Source organism: Coenobita brevimanus, chromosome 104 (assembly GCF_032717465.1).
Source record: "Coenobita brevimanus isolate Jiangsu-jjx chromosome 104, ASM3271746v2, whole genome shotgun sequence".
NCBI lineage: Eukaryota > Metazoa > Arthropoda > Malacostraca > Decapoda > Coenobitidae > Coenobita > Coenobita brevimanus.
In genome coordinates, this window is record NC_137057.1 from 5857165 (window position 1) to 5876670 (window position 19506).

General features: G+C 41.7%; 1 protein-coding gene across 1 annotated transcript in view; it reads left to right on the plus strand.

Annotated features, from left to right (window-relative positions):
- Nucleotides 1–19506, plus strand: part of LOC145415969 (putative glutamate receptor) — a 62360-nt gene that overhangs the window by 28762 nt on the left and 14092 nt on the right. The window contains exons 4-5 of the mRNA XM_080285071.1: nucleotides 14864–15089; nucleotides 16417–16540. Of these exons, the coding sequence (XP_080141197.1) occupies nucleotides 14864–15089; nucleotides 16417–16540 (350 nt within the window). The remainder of the gene's footprint in view (nucleotides 1–14863; nucleotides 15090–16416; nucleotides 16541–19506) is intronic.

The following is a 19506-nucleotide window of genomic DNA, read 5'->3' on the forward strand; positions in this document are numbered from 1 at the left end:
TTGACCTCTGCTAAATTTCGTGGTTACACGTCTTTGTTGGCAAGCAGCTGGTTCATTATTCACATTAATACTTAGTACTGTCAGCATCAGAATCATGTTCACATTATGAATATCGGCTAAGACTAAACTTAAATATAGAACTTAATGGTTAAATCATGAGCTATGCTTACAATACTTAAGCTTAAGATTACACTTACAATACTTAAGCTTAAGATTACACTTACAATACTTGCTTATATTAACTTACACTAATACTTAAAATTATGGCACTACGTGGGTCCTTCCTCCAGAGAAAAAAAAGAACATCGTAAGTCAACTTTCAAATCATTCATTTACATTTCCTAGGGACGTGTGTGCGGACGGGACGGACTTACCAAATGTGGCTTTGAACGTGACTCCAATAAGTGGCACCTGTCTGTCCACAAGAAAAATCATGTACCCCAGGGGGTCGCTTCTCTTTCACGGTAAACACTCGAAATTCAGTAGACAGATGTACCCCAGCCAACCTCCTGCCTGGGTGGCAACATGGTCGTCTCACATGGACAAACCCGTACTCTCGCTGCCAGGATCGTCCTAGAGGCACTTCCCATTCATACGGCCTATTAACCCTTTAACCGCGGGTGTCATTCCAGAATGACATTGACAAAACTGGACCAAACCGCGGGTGTCATTCTGGAATGATCGTGAATATTTTGAACACCGCGCGTTTTCCCGGCGCGCAAAGTGTCTCACGCAAGAGTAGCTGTCGAGTTCTTTCACGCCAGCCATCCCACACCTCCCTCCTCCAACCCCGAGGGGGCTCCCCCCACCCCTGCCCTGACCCGCATCAGTCAGTATCTGTCCAGCTCTGTGCGTGATAATGGCACTCCGTCCCAACTCATCATCGCTCGCTTCCTCCTCTACAATGATTAGTGCTATGTTCCCTCTACCTCTACACCGGTAGAGGAACTGCCGACGGCGAGGCAGAAGGGGTTGAGCACTCCTGAAATTAGAACTGAGCTGGACAAAACTGTAAGTACTACTCTTGATTGTGGCAGTGAAAGTGACACACTCACAGCAAGCAGTGATGATTTGGCAGTGATTGGTGGTGAACCATTTTCCATTGATAGTGGCAGTGATGAAAGTGATCGTGTTGTTTCCCCCCCACCACCCCCAACTTACTCTGGGAAAGGTAAGGCTCCTATGGGCAAATCTGGTATTGCACGTGGGAAGGGAGTGAAGCGCAGGCTCACGTCTCCCACACCAGGCCCTACTAAGCATTTCCCATCAATTTCCCGTTCCCCTAGCCCTATTGCCCTCACATCATCATCATCATCTGCCGTGCCCTCTCCTCAGTCTACATCATCTGAGGCGTACGAATTCCCAAAGCCTGCAAAGCGAGGGAAGGCAGGCCGTGCAGGCAGGGCAGGCAGGCCTAGAACAAAGGGGATGCGTGGCAGTTGGAGGGCAAAGCTGGGCAATAAGCGAGGAGATAAGCGAGGTGATAAGTGGGGTAGAAAGGGTCAAGTTTCACCACGCACCAGGTCAGAAACCCCCCCGCCTGCTCCCCGCTCAGCTCCCTCACCCTCGCCACCCCCCCACTCACCGCCCTCGCACTCACCCCCCTCCCCGTTGCCTCCTGCCTCACCCCCCTCCCGCTCACCTCGTGCCTCACCTCCTGCCTCACCCATTGCCTCCACCTCAGCTCCTTCTCATGGGGAAACGAGTGCAATGCAACCTGCCACTGCCACTGAACCACGCACAGGGAAAGTGGATGCATTTGTTTCGTCTGACGGTGCAGATTTTCAGCCACACAATCCACCGTTTGATATGACAAATGCTGGAATACAGCCTGCCTTCCCATGCAACGCAGGAGATGACTTTGTTGACTACTTCCTGGCCTTCATGGATGATGAAATCGTGCAGCATGTCAGCGATGAGACCAATAGGTATGCAGCTCAGTGTGCAGCAGAAGGGCTGGGACCTATTGGCTCACCAAAGCAAGTGTTGTGGTTGCCTGTCGGAATCAGAGAGCTGTATGTTTTTTTTGCCCTAATGTTTCTGATGCCCCATATAAAGAGACATGAGTTGGAGGAGTACTGGCTCGTGGATGACATTACTACTATCCCAATATTCGGGAAGTATATGTCACGGGATCGGTTCCGACAGCTGCTTGGATACCTGCACTTCGCTGACAATGCAAACCCGTCCCAAACTGACCCTTTGTGGAAAGTGAGGGATTTTCTCAACAGGATTAGGGATCGATTTATGCTATTTTTCCGGCCTATGCAGAAAGTCGTCATAGACGAATCCCTGGTATTGTTCAGAGGACGTCTCAAATTCATGCAGTACATCCCCAGCAAACGCCACCGCTTTGGGATAAAGTTCTTTGTGCTGTGTGACTGTGAGACGGGGTATATCCTGGATTTTGTCATCTACTCTGCTAGCACAATGGATGTGAACAGGAAAGACCCCCTTGGCTTCTCTGGCTCCGTTGTAAAAGTGCTGATGGAGAGGTATTTTGGTGGTAATCATGTGCTGTACACAGACAATTACTACACAGCACCGAAACTCTCCAAATACCTTGCTGAACATGGCATTGGCACTGTTGGCACTGTACGGAGCTATAGGAAAGAGTGGCCAAGTTTCCCCGAAGCATCATCATCATCCAAGGGAGATGTTCACCTGAAGAAGTCAGACAAGCTTCTTGCGATCAGGTGGCATGACAAGAAGGTCGTGAATATGATCAGCACCATCCACAAGGGGGAATTGCAGAGAACTGGGAAGGTCAGCTACAGGACGGGAGAGCCAATCATGAAGCCTGATGCCGTCATTGATTACAATGTCAATATGAGACTTGTTGATAAGTCTGATATGATGATTGGCGAAATCGACTGTCTCAGGAGAAACACCCGATGGTACAGGAAGGCTTGCCTGCACATGCTCGATATGTGCATGCTCAACGCCTTCATTCTCTACGAGACACAAGTCGGGGGCATAAGGCAACCATCACTGAGACAGTTTTCCAAGACTGTCGTGCAGCAGCTACTTGCACGATTTGGTCAGGTGACGGCATTGATCCCGAGGCGACACTCTGACACACAACCTGACCGTCTTGAGTGCCGCAATTATATGAGCCGGCACCAGCTTGTGAAATTGCCTCTTACAGCAGACAGCAGGTTGTCACAGGGCCACTGCAGAGTATGTCATAACACCACACGGAGGCCTAGAACGAGAAAAATTAGCACACACCAGTGCCTGGAATGCCAAGTCGCTCAATGTGTAACTCCATGCTTTGCCGAGTACCACTCTCTGAGTAAATACTGAAAGTGACAGTGATATATAGTGACGCGACAGTGACGTGCTTTGCCAATAATTGTATAATGGATAATGTAGTAATAAGGGATATTTTGCCTAGGAAAAAATGTAAATATTGGCCAGTATAATAAGTGATATTGTAATAAGAGAATCTGTGGCACTTGTGTAATTCTGTGATGTGCCAGTGATGCATTATAGTAATAAGTGCAGTGTAAATATAATGTATATTGCCCAGATTATATGTAAAATAATATCAGAAGTTAGAAAGAATGAAAAGATCGCATGAAACGTCAGTGAGCGGGTGCCGCCGCAGTGAAGTGAGGCGCAGCCGCAGTGAAGAGCGGGCACGCCCGCAGGGAAGTGCCTTTTACCTACCTCAGTGAACACAGAGTGGGTGTTTATCGTATGTACAGTGTTCATATATGTTTATATTACTATTATGAGAGAGTGGTTGGCATTTGGTACTGGTGTGTGGGGCGTAAAATAGTTATTTCACACCCCTCACTTCTAACGGCTCTCCCCGTCCTGTGAAAGTCAACAAAGTCAAGAAACCTACATCAATGGAAAGCTGAAGGTTAGTACTTTCTAATGGTACCTTATTTTTTTTTCTAGCTTTATTCTGTGCAGAGTTATTAAGGTTTAAAGGTTTGTTTACATTTGGCTGAAACCCCCACGGGAGAGGACAGTCAGACCAAAACAATACCCGCGGTTAAAGGGTTAACTAATCGCATTTACGCTCCCATCCATTCGTTCTTACGCTTCCAGCTCTCCACCTAATAACTAAAGAGCGCCTGTCAGGTTCTGAAGTCACTGTTTCACCCGAGACCGTGTTGACTGTAAGTTGAGAGGCACGTGCACACTGCCCCTCGAATTAATGCAATCTAATATTTCCACTGAACTGGGCTGCGCCCATAACCCAAACTCCTATGGACTCGAAGTCAATAGTCAGCCAGTCCGACCCGCACACATTTCCCTATCCATCTCTCAACTTAATACTGCCATAACCAGCTTAACACTCAACACATCTCAACAAGTCTTTGGGGAGGGCATCTCTCATGGGGCGGCAACTATTCATCCACCAGATCAGGCTCAAAGGCCTTCTCCAGGGGTCTCAAGGGCCACTCTTCTCCCCAACAGGGCTTCACCCATCCCACAGCTCCCTGTATTCTCTTTCCCGTGAACACATCCTCTAACACATACACACCTCCGTCCATCAACACTTCCATTACACGATGGCGTGATGTGTGTGGATTGTTTTGTGGCGGAAGAACCTAACGAATCGGCTATAATGGTCCACTGAGCTACACTCTTCTTGACATTTGACCTCTACGTTCCATCAACAACTCATCTTCCACCTTACTATTCCTTCCACTATGCAAAGGAGCGAAATACGTAAGTTGTGTCTCCATCTCGGTATTCATTCTACCCACGGTGAAGTATAACTTTGCTGGTCCTACAGGAGCTTTAAAGATCACCAATTCTAGAAATATCGCGAGATTATGTGGGCCTCCAGTGTACTGTTATTGAGGGATTTTAACTCGATTCGTTAATTAACTGTAACAATACCTAACCCACATTAATATCTTATCCACAACAATATCTTATCCCACAACAAAATCTTATCCCACAGCAACATCTTACCCCGCAACAATATCTGATCCCACAGCAATATCTTATCCAGCAACAAGATCCCACAATAATATCTTATCCCACAACAATATCTTATCTCACCGCTTCAGCCACCAGTGTAATGCTCAGAAATTTTATTACTGCCACCAGTTTAAAAACGGGGAATTTTAGGATACTGCCACCAGTGTATTGATGAGAATTTTTTGATGATACAACGCTGCCCACCAGTGTATTGTAAGAAATTTGAGTACTGCCACAAGTGTAATAACGGGAATACTTTAATGCCACCAATGCTGCCCACCAGTGTAATAACGATAATATTTTTTAGATCCGCCTGGCACCAATATAAGGCTGAGAATTTTATCCCGTGTAATGATCAGAATTTAGACACCACCACTGTAACGCCGAGAATTTTAGAGATTAGAGATATACAGTAGCGTGGTCTTATTTGAGAAGTTATGGGAAATGTGGTAGCGTGATCTTATAAGAGAGGGCGTGAGTAATCAGACATTAGCACACCTTGCGGGCCACGCAACCTTGTCTATACTAATCCTTAGAGGATAGCAAGATTAAAACTCAGAATGACTTAACCTTTAATTTACTAAGTATTAATAAGAACTGAGATACAGATTACTCATCATATTCTGTAACACTAAATATACGATAATTGAATCTTATATAAACTAGACACAATAAACAAAAGGACCAATAATCACATGGACCGTAATCAAATGGACAAATGGACCAGCCGATATTCACTTTCTTTCCATGAACTAAAGGGGGAGGGGGTGATTTAGTGTGGTAGCGGTTAGGCCGCGGCTAGAACGCTCCAATCCTTGGGATGCTAGCCACGGCCCTCCATAACTCTCGTCTGCAACGATGAAAAGGAGCGATGATCTCATTATTCAGCACAAGAATGATCAGGGGAAAATATCACTGATTTAACTCACGAACGTATATGATGACTTATTACAAGAGGGAGATAAAAGGAGGGGGGGGGGATGAGAGCTTGGGCACTAACCTGCAACGATGAAAAGGAGCGATGATCTGAATTGCATGGCGCGCAGGGTTGCAAGATATTTTGATCGAATTCTCGTACTGATGTTTCAAAATTACCGTTATTCCAACCAAATTATCGTAAAAATATATCGGATGACTGTGAAAATTATCGTATATTTTTTCCTACTACTACTACACTACGCTGTACAGTAATATGATGATGATAAATGATGGAGTTCTTACCAACACAACATGTCGTCAATGGTGTTTTAGATTTATATAAACAGCAGTAGTCTTATGTAATAAAAATGAACAAAAATGGAAATTCATAAAAGTTTCGATATATTTAATGGCTAATGTAAATATTGTATACAGCAGGCATCATTTAAGGAAGTTTTATATAACAATATTCAGTTTAGAAAAGTTAAATTCATCAAAATTTATTAAATAAAATGAACAATTCCTCTACACTATTCACAAATCACTGATTACACAAGATACTTTTAGGTACTTCTTTCTTGGTATCAAAATAAATATTCCCTTTATACCGTATGCAAGCACACAAAAATTCTTTAACCATTCCTTTCTCGGTATCAAAATAAATGCCTCCTGAAATGCATTATATACAAACAATTAATCACCCAGTACTTTAACGGGAATATTTTTGTTGTGATTAAATAAATCTCTCTTCGACACTTCACAGAAAAATTTAAGTAACGGTAAACCGTCAATGTTGCTTGAAATGTGCCTGTACATTTCGTACAGTACAAGAAGCCTAGCTATCTCATAGACACAATTACCCTACGTGCACAAAGGAAAATTACGATTTCTCATTTTGCAGATAACGTACTATCTTTGGAAAAGATTTACTCTTGACGAAAAGCCTTTTTTAATTATCATTTTTTTTTAAATTAAAACTCTTATGCCATAAAACACAGAATTATCGTACCGAACGTGCGATAATAAGAAAAGGTACTGTACATCGTACCAGAGGCAGTTTAACGTACATGTAAGATAATTATCGTACGTATGGCAACCCTGTTGCCGAGGCTTCTAGCATTTTATTAGCATCAAGACAGTATTCGGGAATCGGCTAAATTTTTAACTGATTATACTATTATCGATTCTCTAGGATCTTCAAAGAATACAAAAGATACGTTTACACTAAACAGACCTCGAAAAATCACTTATGATGTTGAAATTTTTGCAATAACCGTATAGGAACATTAATCATAATGAAGCCAAATTAATTAAGAATTCAGGCAGTTTTATTACCCTTTGTCGGTTACATGCCTACGTGCTGCAAACAGGGTGCAATGACATAAATTTCGCGCTTCACAAATGACAATCTTCAATATTCTTACTACAGACATTCTCAATTCACCAATCCATAGTACAAAAGGGGAAATCTATTAACTTCGGCAGGTAAATCTCTAGATTAGAATCTAAAAGGAAGATATTCGCAATTTTTGACCTCCGCTAAATTTCGCGGTTACACGTCTTTGTTGGCAAGCAGCTGGTTCATTATTCACATTAATACTTGACTTAGTACTGTCAGCATCAGAATCATGTTCACATTATGAATATCAGCTAAGACTAAACTTAAAAATAGAACTTAACGGTTAAACATCTTGAATCCAACAACTTAATTAGTGATAGACAATACGGTTTTCGCCACGAAAGATCCACCATTGACATACTCAATCTCTTAACTCATACCATCCATCAATCAATTGATCTTTTTGGAAAACTCATGCAGTAGCTCTTGACATCTCTAAAGCTTTCGACAGAGTATGGCACCGTTCCCTGCTGTCCAAACTCCCTTTCTATGGACTAACGTCTCTTGTTCTTATCTTAGTGACAGGAAAATAAGAGTAAAAGTAGATGATGTATATTCGAATTTCCACTCAGTTAACGCCGGCGTGCCGCAGGGATCAGTTCTGGCGCCAACCCTATTTCTGGTTCATATTAATGATCTCTTATCTGTCACTCACAATTCCATTCACTCATATGCAGATGACTCAACACTACATAGTTCATTCACACTCAGACATCCATTTACAAAGTCTAATATCTCTACCTCTCAACTCAGTACAGCCATCTCCATAAATCAAGATCTATCTACAATCAGTGAATGGGGACAAAACAACCTTGTCTCTTTTAATGCTAGTAAAACTAAATATATACAGTTTACTAATATACAGATATTGCCAGATTCGTACATTACCTTCAGTGCTACTAATATTCCCATCTCGAAAAGTATTGAAATTCTTGGTGTCTCACTTAACAGTGCCCTCAGTTGGACCTCTCATGTCAGATCACTTGCTAAAACCGCCTCAAAGAAACTTGGATTATTGTACAGAGTCCGTAACTTCTTCGCCAATGAGCAGTTAGCTATGATTTATAAGAGTCATGTGCGCTCTCAGCTTGAATATTGCTCACCCTTGTGGAATGGTTGTGGAGAGGTTGCATTAAGACAACTAGACAAAATTCAGAATAAAGCTGTTAGAATCATTAACAACCCTGCCATTACATATAAACTACCTCCCCTGCAAGTAAGGAGGAATGTTGCCTCCCTTGCATTATTTTACAGATATTTTTTTGGCAAATGCTCAGACGAAGTTGCGTCCTTGGTGCCACCTCTCTATGCTTTCCCTCGTGCTACACGGGCATCTGGTAGCGCTCATGACTGGAATGTCACTCAACCATATTGCAGAACTTCTGCCTATCAGAATTCTTTCATTCCCCGAACTGCATCTCTCTGGAACTCGCTTCCCCAGAGTTGTTTTCCTCCAAATTTCAACCCACAACTGTTCAAGTCTAACTGTTACAGATATTTTATGAACAGAGGACACCAGTAATCTGGTGTACGGATTATTGTTTTTTTACCCATTTGTTTTTCCTTCCTCCGTTCTGTTATTTAAAAAAAAAAAAAAAAATCATGAGCTATGCGAAGCTTAAGATTACACTTACAATACTAGCTTATACTAACTTACACTAATACTTAAAATTATGGCACTACACAACTACTAATGTCTCTACAAATTAACATCTTTTGTCTGACCATAGGAGTTCCTGATGTCCAAGTCCCTGGACACAGCACATGGCAGTGGCACCTATCACACTCTCATTAGTTTTCCATCAGACTTCCATTAAGAAACACTTCTCAAGACATTTGCCTGAAATGAACACTAATGCATGTCACATTAAATAAACAATTGCCGCAGTAAAAATAATGGAAACTGGGCAATTTTCTATCTATCTATCTATTGCCAGACGCCTTAATCCCATACACGGGGTGGCCACAAACAAATCGCCTCCAAGTCACCCTGACCCCCGCCATTTCACTGCCCTGCTTCCAAATCACACCCGCCTCTCTCATATACCTCTCCATTCCATCCCTCCATCTCATCCTTGGCCTTCCCCTCCCTCTCTCCCTCTCCAATTCACTCACATACACTTTACTCGTCAGTTTCTCACTCTCCATCCTCTTCACATGGCCTAACCACCTCAGTGCGTTTCTCCTGATGCATCCTACCATATCCACATCCACACCACAACGCTCCTTCACCTCCTTATTTGTCAGTCTGTCTCTCCATGTGACTCCACAGACTCCTCTCAAATAACTCATTTTCACTTCCCTCACTCTTGACTTGTGTCCTTCCAACAACGTCAAAGCTTCATTTCCATACGTTAAAGTTGGTATCAAAATAACTTTTTCACTTCCATGCTCACTTCCCTATATCATATCACTGCCTTCAAGGAACCAGCAACCTTTCTTCCTTGTTGTACCCTTTCAAGCACTTCACTCTCCAAACCTCCATCCTTACTCATCACACTACCCAAGTACTTAAACGTACTCACATTTTCCATTTCCTCATCATCCAACCTCACTGTACATTCACTGACTTCACCTCTCTTGAAGACCATAACATTACTCTTCCCTAAATTCATTTTGAAATCCCATTTCTTACACACTTTCCCAATCTCGTCCACCAAGCCTTGCGACTCCCCTTCGTCTTCACTTAACAACACAGTATCATCTGCAAACAACAGTACAGGGAGTTTCCAAACACTGCCCTCTCTCATTAGGGCCACTCCAAGATCCACTGCCCTACCTTGTATCTCTTTTTTAACCTCATCCATATACAGATTGAACAACCATGGAGACATGACACATCCCTGTTTCAACCTAACCTTCAAATAGAAAAACCCACTCAGTTCAGTATTCACACGCACTGCAGCCTTAGCACCCTCATACACACTCTCCACATCTACTCCATATATTCTTAATACTTTCCACAATCCTTGTCTATGCACCCTGTCATATGCTTTCTCCATATCCATGAAGGCCTCATACAACTTTTTTCCCTTCTCTAGACACTTTTCCACTAAAGATCTAAGAATGAATATCGGGTCAGCACAACCTCTTCCCTTCCTAAAGCCTCCCTGTTCTTCTCCAACTATTTCCACTGTTACTTCCGTAACTCTGTCAATAAGTATCCTACCGTATACTTTTCCTATTACACTAAGAAGACAAATCCCCCTATGATTACCACACACTTCTTTTTCCCCTTTCCCTTTGTACAAGGGAATAATTATACCTGACTTCCAATCATCCTGGACTTTACCTTCCCCCCAGACCAATATGCACATCTTCCACATCCATTCTACTACTATCTCTCCTCCATGCTTCAGCATTTCACCACACACTCCATCAGTTCCTGGGGCTTTCTCATTTTGACTTCTTGATTGCTTCACAACTTCCATCCTACTGATTTCTTCCTGTCTTCTCACCTCCCTCCTTCTCCCAGCCATTCCCCAGCCACATATACTTGCATTACTTTCATTCTCTATGTTCAACAATTTATTAAAGTGTTCTCTCCATCTACTCACTTTTTCTCCCTTCTCAACTAGTAATCAACCATTTTTAACTTTCACTCTCGTACTAACTACATTGCCACCCTGTCTGACTCTCTTTACCTCTTTCCAGAACATTTTCTTACATTCCCTCCACTTGACACTCAGATTCCTTCCAAATTCCTCATCCACTGTCTTCTTACTCTCTCTTACTAATCTTTTCACCTCTCTCTTCCTTTCTACATATAACTCTCTCTTCCGTCTCTCAACTTCTTCCACGTCCCTGTTTCTCATCCATTCATTATATGCTTTCTTCTTTTGTGCCACAGCCTGTCTCACCTCTTCATTTCACCATGCTGTTCCTTGCACCCCTGTTCGTCTTCTCTTCCTCCCACACACCACATCACATGCTGCACATATTTCTTCTGTGAATATCACGCACACACGATACACGTCCCCCATCTGCTCCAGTTCATATTTACCCAATCGTTCCTTCACTTCTTTCTTATATTCTGCCTTTTTCTCATCCTCTTGTAACCTTTCCACTCTCCTTACATCTCCTTCCTCCCGTCCTTCCCTTCTTCTATTTCTCCATCCTAATTGGACCTTGATTCTGACCACCACCAAGTGGTGGTCAGAAAGTCCACTCTCCCATGTATATGCTCTTGCATCCATTTACATCTTCGCATCCTTTCATCCACACACACATAATCAGTCATTGCCTTCCTTTCATTCAGTTCACCATCCACCCTTCTTATCACTCGCCATGTATACCTGTGGATCATTTTGTGCCTGAAGAGGGTATTGGCTATCACCAACCCCCTCCCAGTACAAATGTCCACTAAAGCACTGCCATTCTCATCTATCTCAGCAGGCACACCTCACCCGCCAACTACTCCATCCATGTTCACATTCCCTAATTTACCGTTCATATCACCAATCAAAAACACTCTCTCATTCCTTTCAAGCTTTTCCATGCACACTTCCACATTTGTCCAGAACTCTTCTCTCATTCTGCTTGCACGATCTTGCATTGGTGCATACACGCACACAATTGCCCACATTTGTAGTCCACCTTTCAGTTTTACCCACACAATCCTTGAACCAACTGATCCATACTCTCTTATATTCTACTTCCATCTGTTACTCACAACAATACACACTTCTTCATTTGCCCTCTCATTCTCACCTACTCCTGCGCGCATCCCTGATCCTTACTCTCATTCTCTCACACTCTCACTTTGTCATTTAGTTTCAGTTAATCCACATGCATCCACTTTCGCACCCTCAAGCACCTCGACAATCTCTCTCTCTCTTTCACCTCATCATTTGCACCCCTTTGCACCCCTTACACTCCAGGTCACCATCCGTATCATGTTCTTTGTACGGTCCTTAGTCGTCATCTTTTGGTCAATCCTGGTCTGAGACTTTTTAGTTAGTTATTTTCCGATGAGGGGCACCAACCCTCCGCCAACCCACATGCTGTCACGTAGGGAACACGTGTCAGTTGGTTATAAGGTTACCACCCAGCGTTCTAAATGATTTCCTGGTTTACAGGAAATCATTGGGTTTGCCAATCGATGTGTAGCTACCCTAAAAACAGGGTACCACTACACTAAGTGGGTGGATGATGGGCGACCCCACCTACAACAATTTTACCGTTACAAATACAGCATTCGAAATACCTGAACATGTTGTGTGGCAATGACTGTGGAGAGCTTATTTTCCATCCTCTTACAACGATGAAAAAGCTTTGCATGTCAATTATTCTACTCTATACTGATTCATGACTAAGAGTATCAACAATGTTTATGGAAAAATTAATTACTTGCAGAAATTCAGCAAGAATAAAATCCAGGAAATGAAGCCACCTCTTTGATCAACTGCACTCCCACCAGGCTTGGTGAGGTTTGTTTACACACATGGGAACATGCAACGAAACAGTCTGAGAAATTTGAAACCAAAAGCAGATGTGAGGCTTGGAAAGAACGTCCAGATATCAGGACAAGGGACTGAAAGGGATTCCTTCATTTCCTTCAACAGCTTGGTTGTATTTAACCACAGCAAGTGCAGACTAATACACAGCCGTCCACCACGTTCATTCAGTATCTTAATCCAGTCTCCAAGACGTCATGGCATCTGTGCGTCCATCTTTTCATTCCCCTCCTTTCCCCTTCTTTATCCCATTCTGTTAACACTCATCTTGACCAATATTTCTGAAAGGCATTCTAGATCATGCAGTGGAATAAGCACCATATCTCCTGGATATTGGAATGAAATTATAAAGCTTGGACTGACTGAGCAGCATTCTAAAAACTTTAGAAATAAGAAGCGGAGGATAGACTCATGATCAACCCCTTAAAAACACACCTGTGATCACTACTGATACTAGATAGAGGCATATGTGATGTTAGTGATGGTCTGACTGATTCATGAGTAATTTTTACGATGATCCTGATTATGATGGTGGTGGTGGTGGTGACAGACATGATGTTGCTAATGGTGATGGTTATACAATACCACAGTCATCAACGAGGTCTCGACACTGATGTGAATCATCATTATACTACTAGATCAGTCAGTCCCATGTATCTTGTCGTCACCCGACATTCAACCCTTCCCCCCCTGGTATGCTGGTGGGTGCTTGATGATGATTTTAATAGTGATGATGATGATGATGATGGTGATGATGATAATGAATATATAAATTACTTGCCACTGGACAGAGACTGATGTATTAACCCGCCCAGTCCTCACGACGTACGATGCACGTCGCAACTTTTTTTTAAGCTCAGTCCCTACAATGTACAATGTACGTTTTGCTATTGCAAGGTCCGTCGTTTGCACATTTTTCAAAATTCGTGCGTGATTTTTGGTACGTATACACGGGACTCCTTCCTCTATCACACCTTAGAACATTTTCATACATTACTGATACTGTGTGTGCCTGAGATAATACCTGGTTCATTATAATAGTAAGGCCTGTAAATATGCGATAATGTGACACTCATCATAATAGTAAGGCCTGTGGTGGAAACTGATATAATGTTAGTGGAAAAGTATAATGTAAGTTGAAAAATAGAATGTAAGTTGAAACAACAGTCATAGTGAGTCAATTGAGCAAGAATTCGGCAATTTTCATGTGTTCATGAATGAAAAACCGCTTATATCGCCTATATTTTTTGTGAAAACCAGTATATTCTTGTACTACATGTAAATTTGTACCAGATTATTAAATATCTACGTATTTTGAGTTGTTTCCAATAGTTACTCTACCACAGAAAATGCGACAGTAGCAGCACAGCTTCAGAAAACACACTAGATCAGGTGTTCAGAGAGTCACCTGTCTAGACCATTCTTAACCTCAGGTGAGCACTTTCTTGGTGATTTTCCATTGTTTCTCGCAAAAGCAGAGGTTTGTGCAAAAAAAAAAAAAAAAAAAGTAAAAATTTTTTTGGGTTTTAGGGGTGGGTTTTGTAATAAATCAGTCAGTACGGGGCGGGTTATAGATGATGTGGTTATCTATGTACTGTTAATAATGAGTGACTGAGAGATGCCTTTTCCAATAACTGTTGTTGCTGTTAATGACCCACAATGCACAGAAATTCATCAGTCTTGTTTTTATATTCGCTTCTATAATGTAAGAAGACTTCTTTGAGATTTTGTTTTGTGTGTGTGTGTGTATATTACAACAGTGTCTACCGTTTTTAATCCAAGTGGACCAGATTTTCGTCCTTTTCGTCCTTTTATAGCCTGTTTCTCGTAGATTAATGGCAAAAAAAAAAAAAAAAAAAGACAATGCTAAGGCTCTACATCCTTTCCATAACACTTCTTTGTGACTAGCTTCGTATTCTAGTGTTAATTCTAATGTTACAGCTCATCATTCAAAATGGAGAGATGGCAATTTAGGCCAAGTTAGTGTAAAATTCGCGTAATACATGGGGATAGTTGTGCTCTCTTTGACATTTTTTAAATTACTGAAATTCTTGGGCAAACTGACTGATGTGTGGGTCAATGAACTCTAAATGAGGCCAATATATTTGCGGACAAACTGATCATAAACTATGTTAACTCCCAGAGGCAGACGTGGTATCAACGCTGGTGTGGATGGTCTGTGCACTGCTACGCCAGTCGGTGACGCGTATACCGTCCTCTCCCGGCACTCATCCCTTCCTGGTGTGCTGGTGGTTGGTGTCGCTGGTGCTGGCAGCATCATTCGTCTCAAACATCATTGCATACATCACTGTTCCAGCTGCACCTAAGAAAATAAAAACAATGAAAGAGCTGGCAGATTCTAAACATCGGTAAGTCTATTTCTGTTGCAAGTATTTAGTAAATTGCATCTTAAAGTTCACCTCTCTGTTTTGGAAATATGTTAGGTGTGGTTCGTCACATCTAGGTATAAATCATGGTAGTTTAAAATAGATATACATCACCTCTTTCGAAAATAACTGATATCCAAATAATATTGGCAAACGCAACACAGAGAATAATAAAATGAAATTCCTTGCCTTCCATGAATGCTGCGTTTGCGTTGACAGGGCAAAGGAAAATCACTGTTATCTGTGGCAGTGAAGAGCTTGCAACCAGCATGGATCGTTGCGTTGTTGGATGGTGGGGTGTTTCCTGTGCACTGGCTGATGATGCATAATAACACGCTGGTAGCAGTCGTGTATAATCAGTTTTATTTTCCTCAGATAAACGCCCTAATGAGAGTGGTCCTAATGAGGGAGGTCAGTGTTTGGAAACTCCCTGTACTATTGTTTGCAGATGATACTGTGTTGTTAAGTGAAGACGAAGGGGAGCTGCAAGGCTTGGTGGATGAGTTTGGGACAGTGTGTAAGAAACGGAATCTAAAGGTGAATGTAGGGAAGAGTAAAGTTATGGTCTTTAAGGGAGGTGAAGTCAGTGAATGTACAGTGAAGTTGGATGATGAAGGAATGAAAAATGTGAGTGCATTTCTGTACTTGGGTAGTGTGATGAGTAAGGATGGAAGTTTAGAGGGTGAAGTGTTTGAAAGGGTACAACAAGGAAGAAAGGTTACGGGTTCCTTGAAAGCTGTGATAAGAAACAGGGAAGTGAGCATGGAAGTGAAAAAGTTACTACATGACAGTATTGTGATACCAACTCTAAAGTACGGAAGTGAAGCTTGGATCTTGTTGGAGGGACATAAGTGAAGAGTGAGAGCAGTGGAAATGAGCTATTTGAGAGGAGCATGTGGAGTCACATGGAGAGACAGACTGACAATTGAGGATATAAAGGAGCTTTGTGGTGTGGATGTAGATGTGATATGAAGCGTTAGGAGAAACACAATGAGGTGATTTGGCCATTTGGAGAGGATGGAGAGTGAGAGACTGACGAGGAGAGTGTATGTGAGTGAGGTGGAGAGGGGGAGAGTGAGGGGGAAGCCAAGGATGAGATGGAGGGATGGAATGGAGAGGTATATGAGAGAGGGAGGTGTGAGCTGGGAGCAGGGCAGTGAAATGGCGGGGGACAGGGTGACATGGAGAAGATTTGTTTGTGGCCACCCCTTACGGGATTAAGGCGTTTGGCAATAGATAGATAGATTGACAATTATGTTGCTGTTTAGAAACCCATCTCTTACCTACATTACTTTGGTTCTTCCTTCAGGCTGTATATGGGCGACTACGGATCCTTTGTACCTGAGTACATGGCCACATCACCAGACCCAGTATACCGCCGACTTTCACAAAAGCTGAATCTCATCGAGAATTATAATGAGCTGGGACTGTATGTATGTAGTTATTGTTTTTTGTTTTTGTTTTGTTTTTTTTTACCTTCCACCTGACAAAGTCAGAGGAGGGCATTGTTATAACTGGTGTCCGTCTAAAGAGCTGTGCGGTTGGCTGGACATAGAGGTTTCATTTCAAGAGCAAATCTCAGAAAGTACTGAGTCTTGAAAATCCACATAGTTATGTGCCTTATGGCGAACTGGTGCCTTTTGATAGGTAGAATGCTGTTTCTGAAGTACTTTATTTGAAAATAATGTTAAAGTAAAAAGACATTGAGATTTCATTTCCAGAGCAAACTTCAAATAGTATTAACTATAATCATGAAATTTTCACATAGTCATGTGTCTTATAGTGTACTGGTGCCTTTGATTGGTAGAATGCTGTGTCTTAAATAGTTTTTTTTTTTTAATACTAAAAAACTAAAAAATATATGTATATTATGCATAGATTTCAATGCGCCTTGTGCAAGGAAACTGAAGGGACCAGGTTGTGTTTACCATGGATTAACTATTGAAATTTTTAAAGTTTTATGTCTGTGTTATACAGAACACTTTAAGGAATTGTTGAACAGAGAGAATGAAAGTAATGCAAGTATAATGGCTGAGAGAAGAAGGGAGGTGAGAAGACAGGAAGAAATCAGTAGGATGGAAATTGTGGAAGCGATGAAGAAAGTCAAGTTAAAATGGGGAAAGCCCAAGGAATTGATGGAGTGTGTTGTGAAATACTGAAGCATGGGGGAGAGATAGTATAGAATGGATGTGGAAGATGTGCAGATTGGCCTGGGAGGAAGGTAGAGTCCCGGAGGAATTGGAAGACAGGTATAATTATTTCCCCGTACTAAAGAAAAGAGAGTAGACAAGTACGTGGTAATCATAGGGGAATTTGTCTTCTTAGTGTAATACGAAGAGTATATGGTAGGGTATTATTGACAGAGTTAGGGAGATAGCAGAGGAATTAGCTGGAGAACAACAGGGAGGTTTTAGGAAGCGAAGAGGTTGTGTAGATCAGGTATTCATTCTTATGTCTTCAGTGGAAAAATTTCTAGACAGGGGAAAGAAGTTGTATGCAGCCTTCATGGATTTGGAGAACGCGTATGACAGGGTGAATAGACAAGGATTGTGGAAAGTATTAAGAATATATGGAGTAGATGGGAAGTTGGTGAATGCCGTGAAGAGTATGTATAAGGCTGCTAAGGCTGCAGTGTGTATGTATAGTGAACTGAGTGAGTTTTCTGTTTGAAGGTTGGATTCAAACAGGGATGTGTCATATCTCCACCGTTATTGATTCTGTATATGGATGGGGTTATAAAATAAATACAAGGTAGGGCAGTGGATGCTGGAGAGGCTCTAGTGAAGGAGGGCAGTGTTTGAAAACTCCCTGCACTGTTATTTGCAGATTATAATGTGTTGTTAAGACGAAGGGGAGCTGCAAGGTCTGGTGGAAGAGTTTGGGAGAATGTATAAGAAATGGAACCTAAAGGTGAATGTAAGGAAGAGTAAAGTTATGGTCTTCGAGAAAAGTGAAGTCAGTAAATGTACAGTGAGGTTGAACGAGAAGGAAATGGAAAATGTCAGTGCGTTTAAGTACTTGGGTAATGCGATGAGTAAGGATGAAAGTTTAGAGGGTGAAGTGCTTGGAAGGGTACAGCAAGGAAGAAAGGTTGCTGGTTCCTTGAAAGCAGTGATAAGAAACAGGGAAGTGAATATGGTACTGAAAAAGTTACTACATGACAGTATTATGATACCAAGTCTAACGTATGGAAGTGAAGCTTGGATCTTGTTGGAGGGACATAAGTGAAGAGTGAGAGCAGTGGAAATGAGTTATCTGAGAGGAGCATGTGGAATCACATGAAGAGAGACACTGACAAAAGAGGAGAAGGAGCGGCTTGGCGTGGATATGGATGTGACAGGAAGCGTTGGGAGAAACACACTGAGGTGGTTTGGCCATTTGGAGAGGATGCAGTGTGAGAGACTGATGAGAAGAGTGTATGTGAGTGAGATGGAAGGAGGTAGAGAGAGGAGGAGGCCAAGGATGAGATGGAGGGATGGAGTGGAGAGGTATATGAGAGAGGGGTGTGTGAGCTAGGAGCAGGGCAGTGAACTGGCGGGGGACAGGGCGACATGGAGGCGATTTGCTACTGACCACCCCTTATGGAATTAAAGTATCTGGCAGTATATTTAGTTAACATCCATGAGTTGAGTAATAATCTTAGCATCTATCTATCTATCTATCTATCTATCTATATCTATCTATCTATCTATCTATCTATCTATATATATGTATATATATATATATATATATATCTATATATATATATATATATATATATATATATATATATATATATATGCTAAAATTATTACTCAACTCATGAATGTTAACCAGGTATAAAATTCACGAAAAAATATGAGTGATTTATAAACCAAGCTGTCAGTACACAGACGCAGTAAAGAAAGCTGACCAAATAATGGATTCATAAGCAGAGCATTCCAACGCAGATAAGAGAATATTGTCCTTACCTTATCAAATTACTTAGCACGTCTGCATCTGGAGTATTGTGTACCTTTTTAACACCATATTACAAGAAAGATAAGAAACTAGGGAAAACCCAATGAAGGGTAACAATATATCAAGGAACAAATCATATGAAGAAAACCTAAAGTTATTTTACTTACCAAAGCACAGACCACGAGATTTGAAGCAATTATACAAATTTTTAAAAGACCATGACAGTATGGTAGTCAGTAAATACTTCGCAATAGGTTGCACGAATTACGCTCGAGGTAATGGATATAAAATTATGGGGAAGTTTCTAGGCAAAAAAAAAAAAACAACAACAACAACAACAACAACAAAATTTCAGCGTGGTTGTAATAGTATGGACCAAGTTGCCCAGGAATCTGGTTCACTGCAATATTTTATTAACTTTTAAAAATGGCTTCGATCAGTACCTGCTGTATCTCAGAAT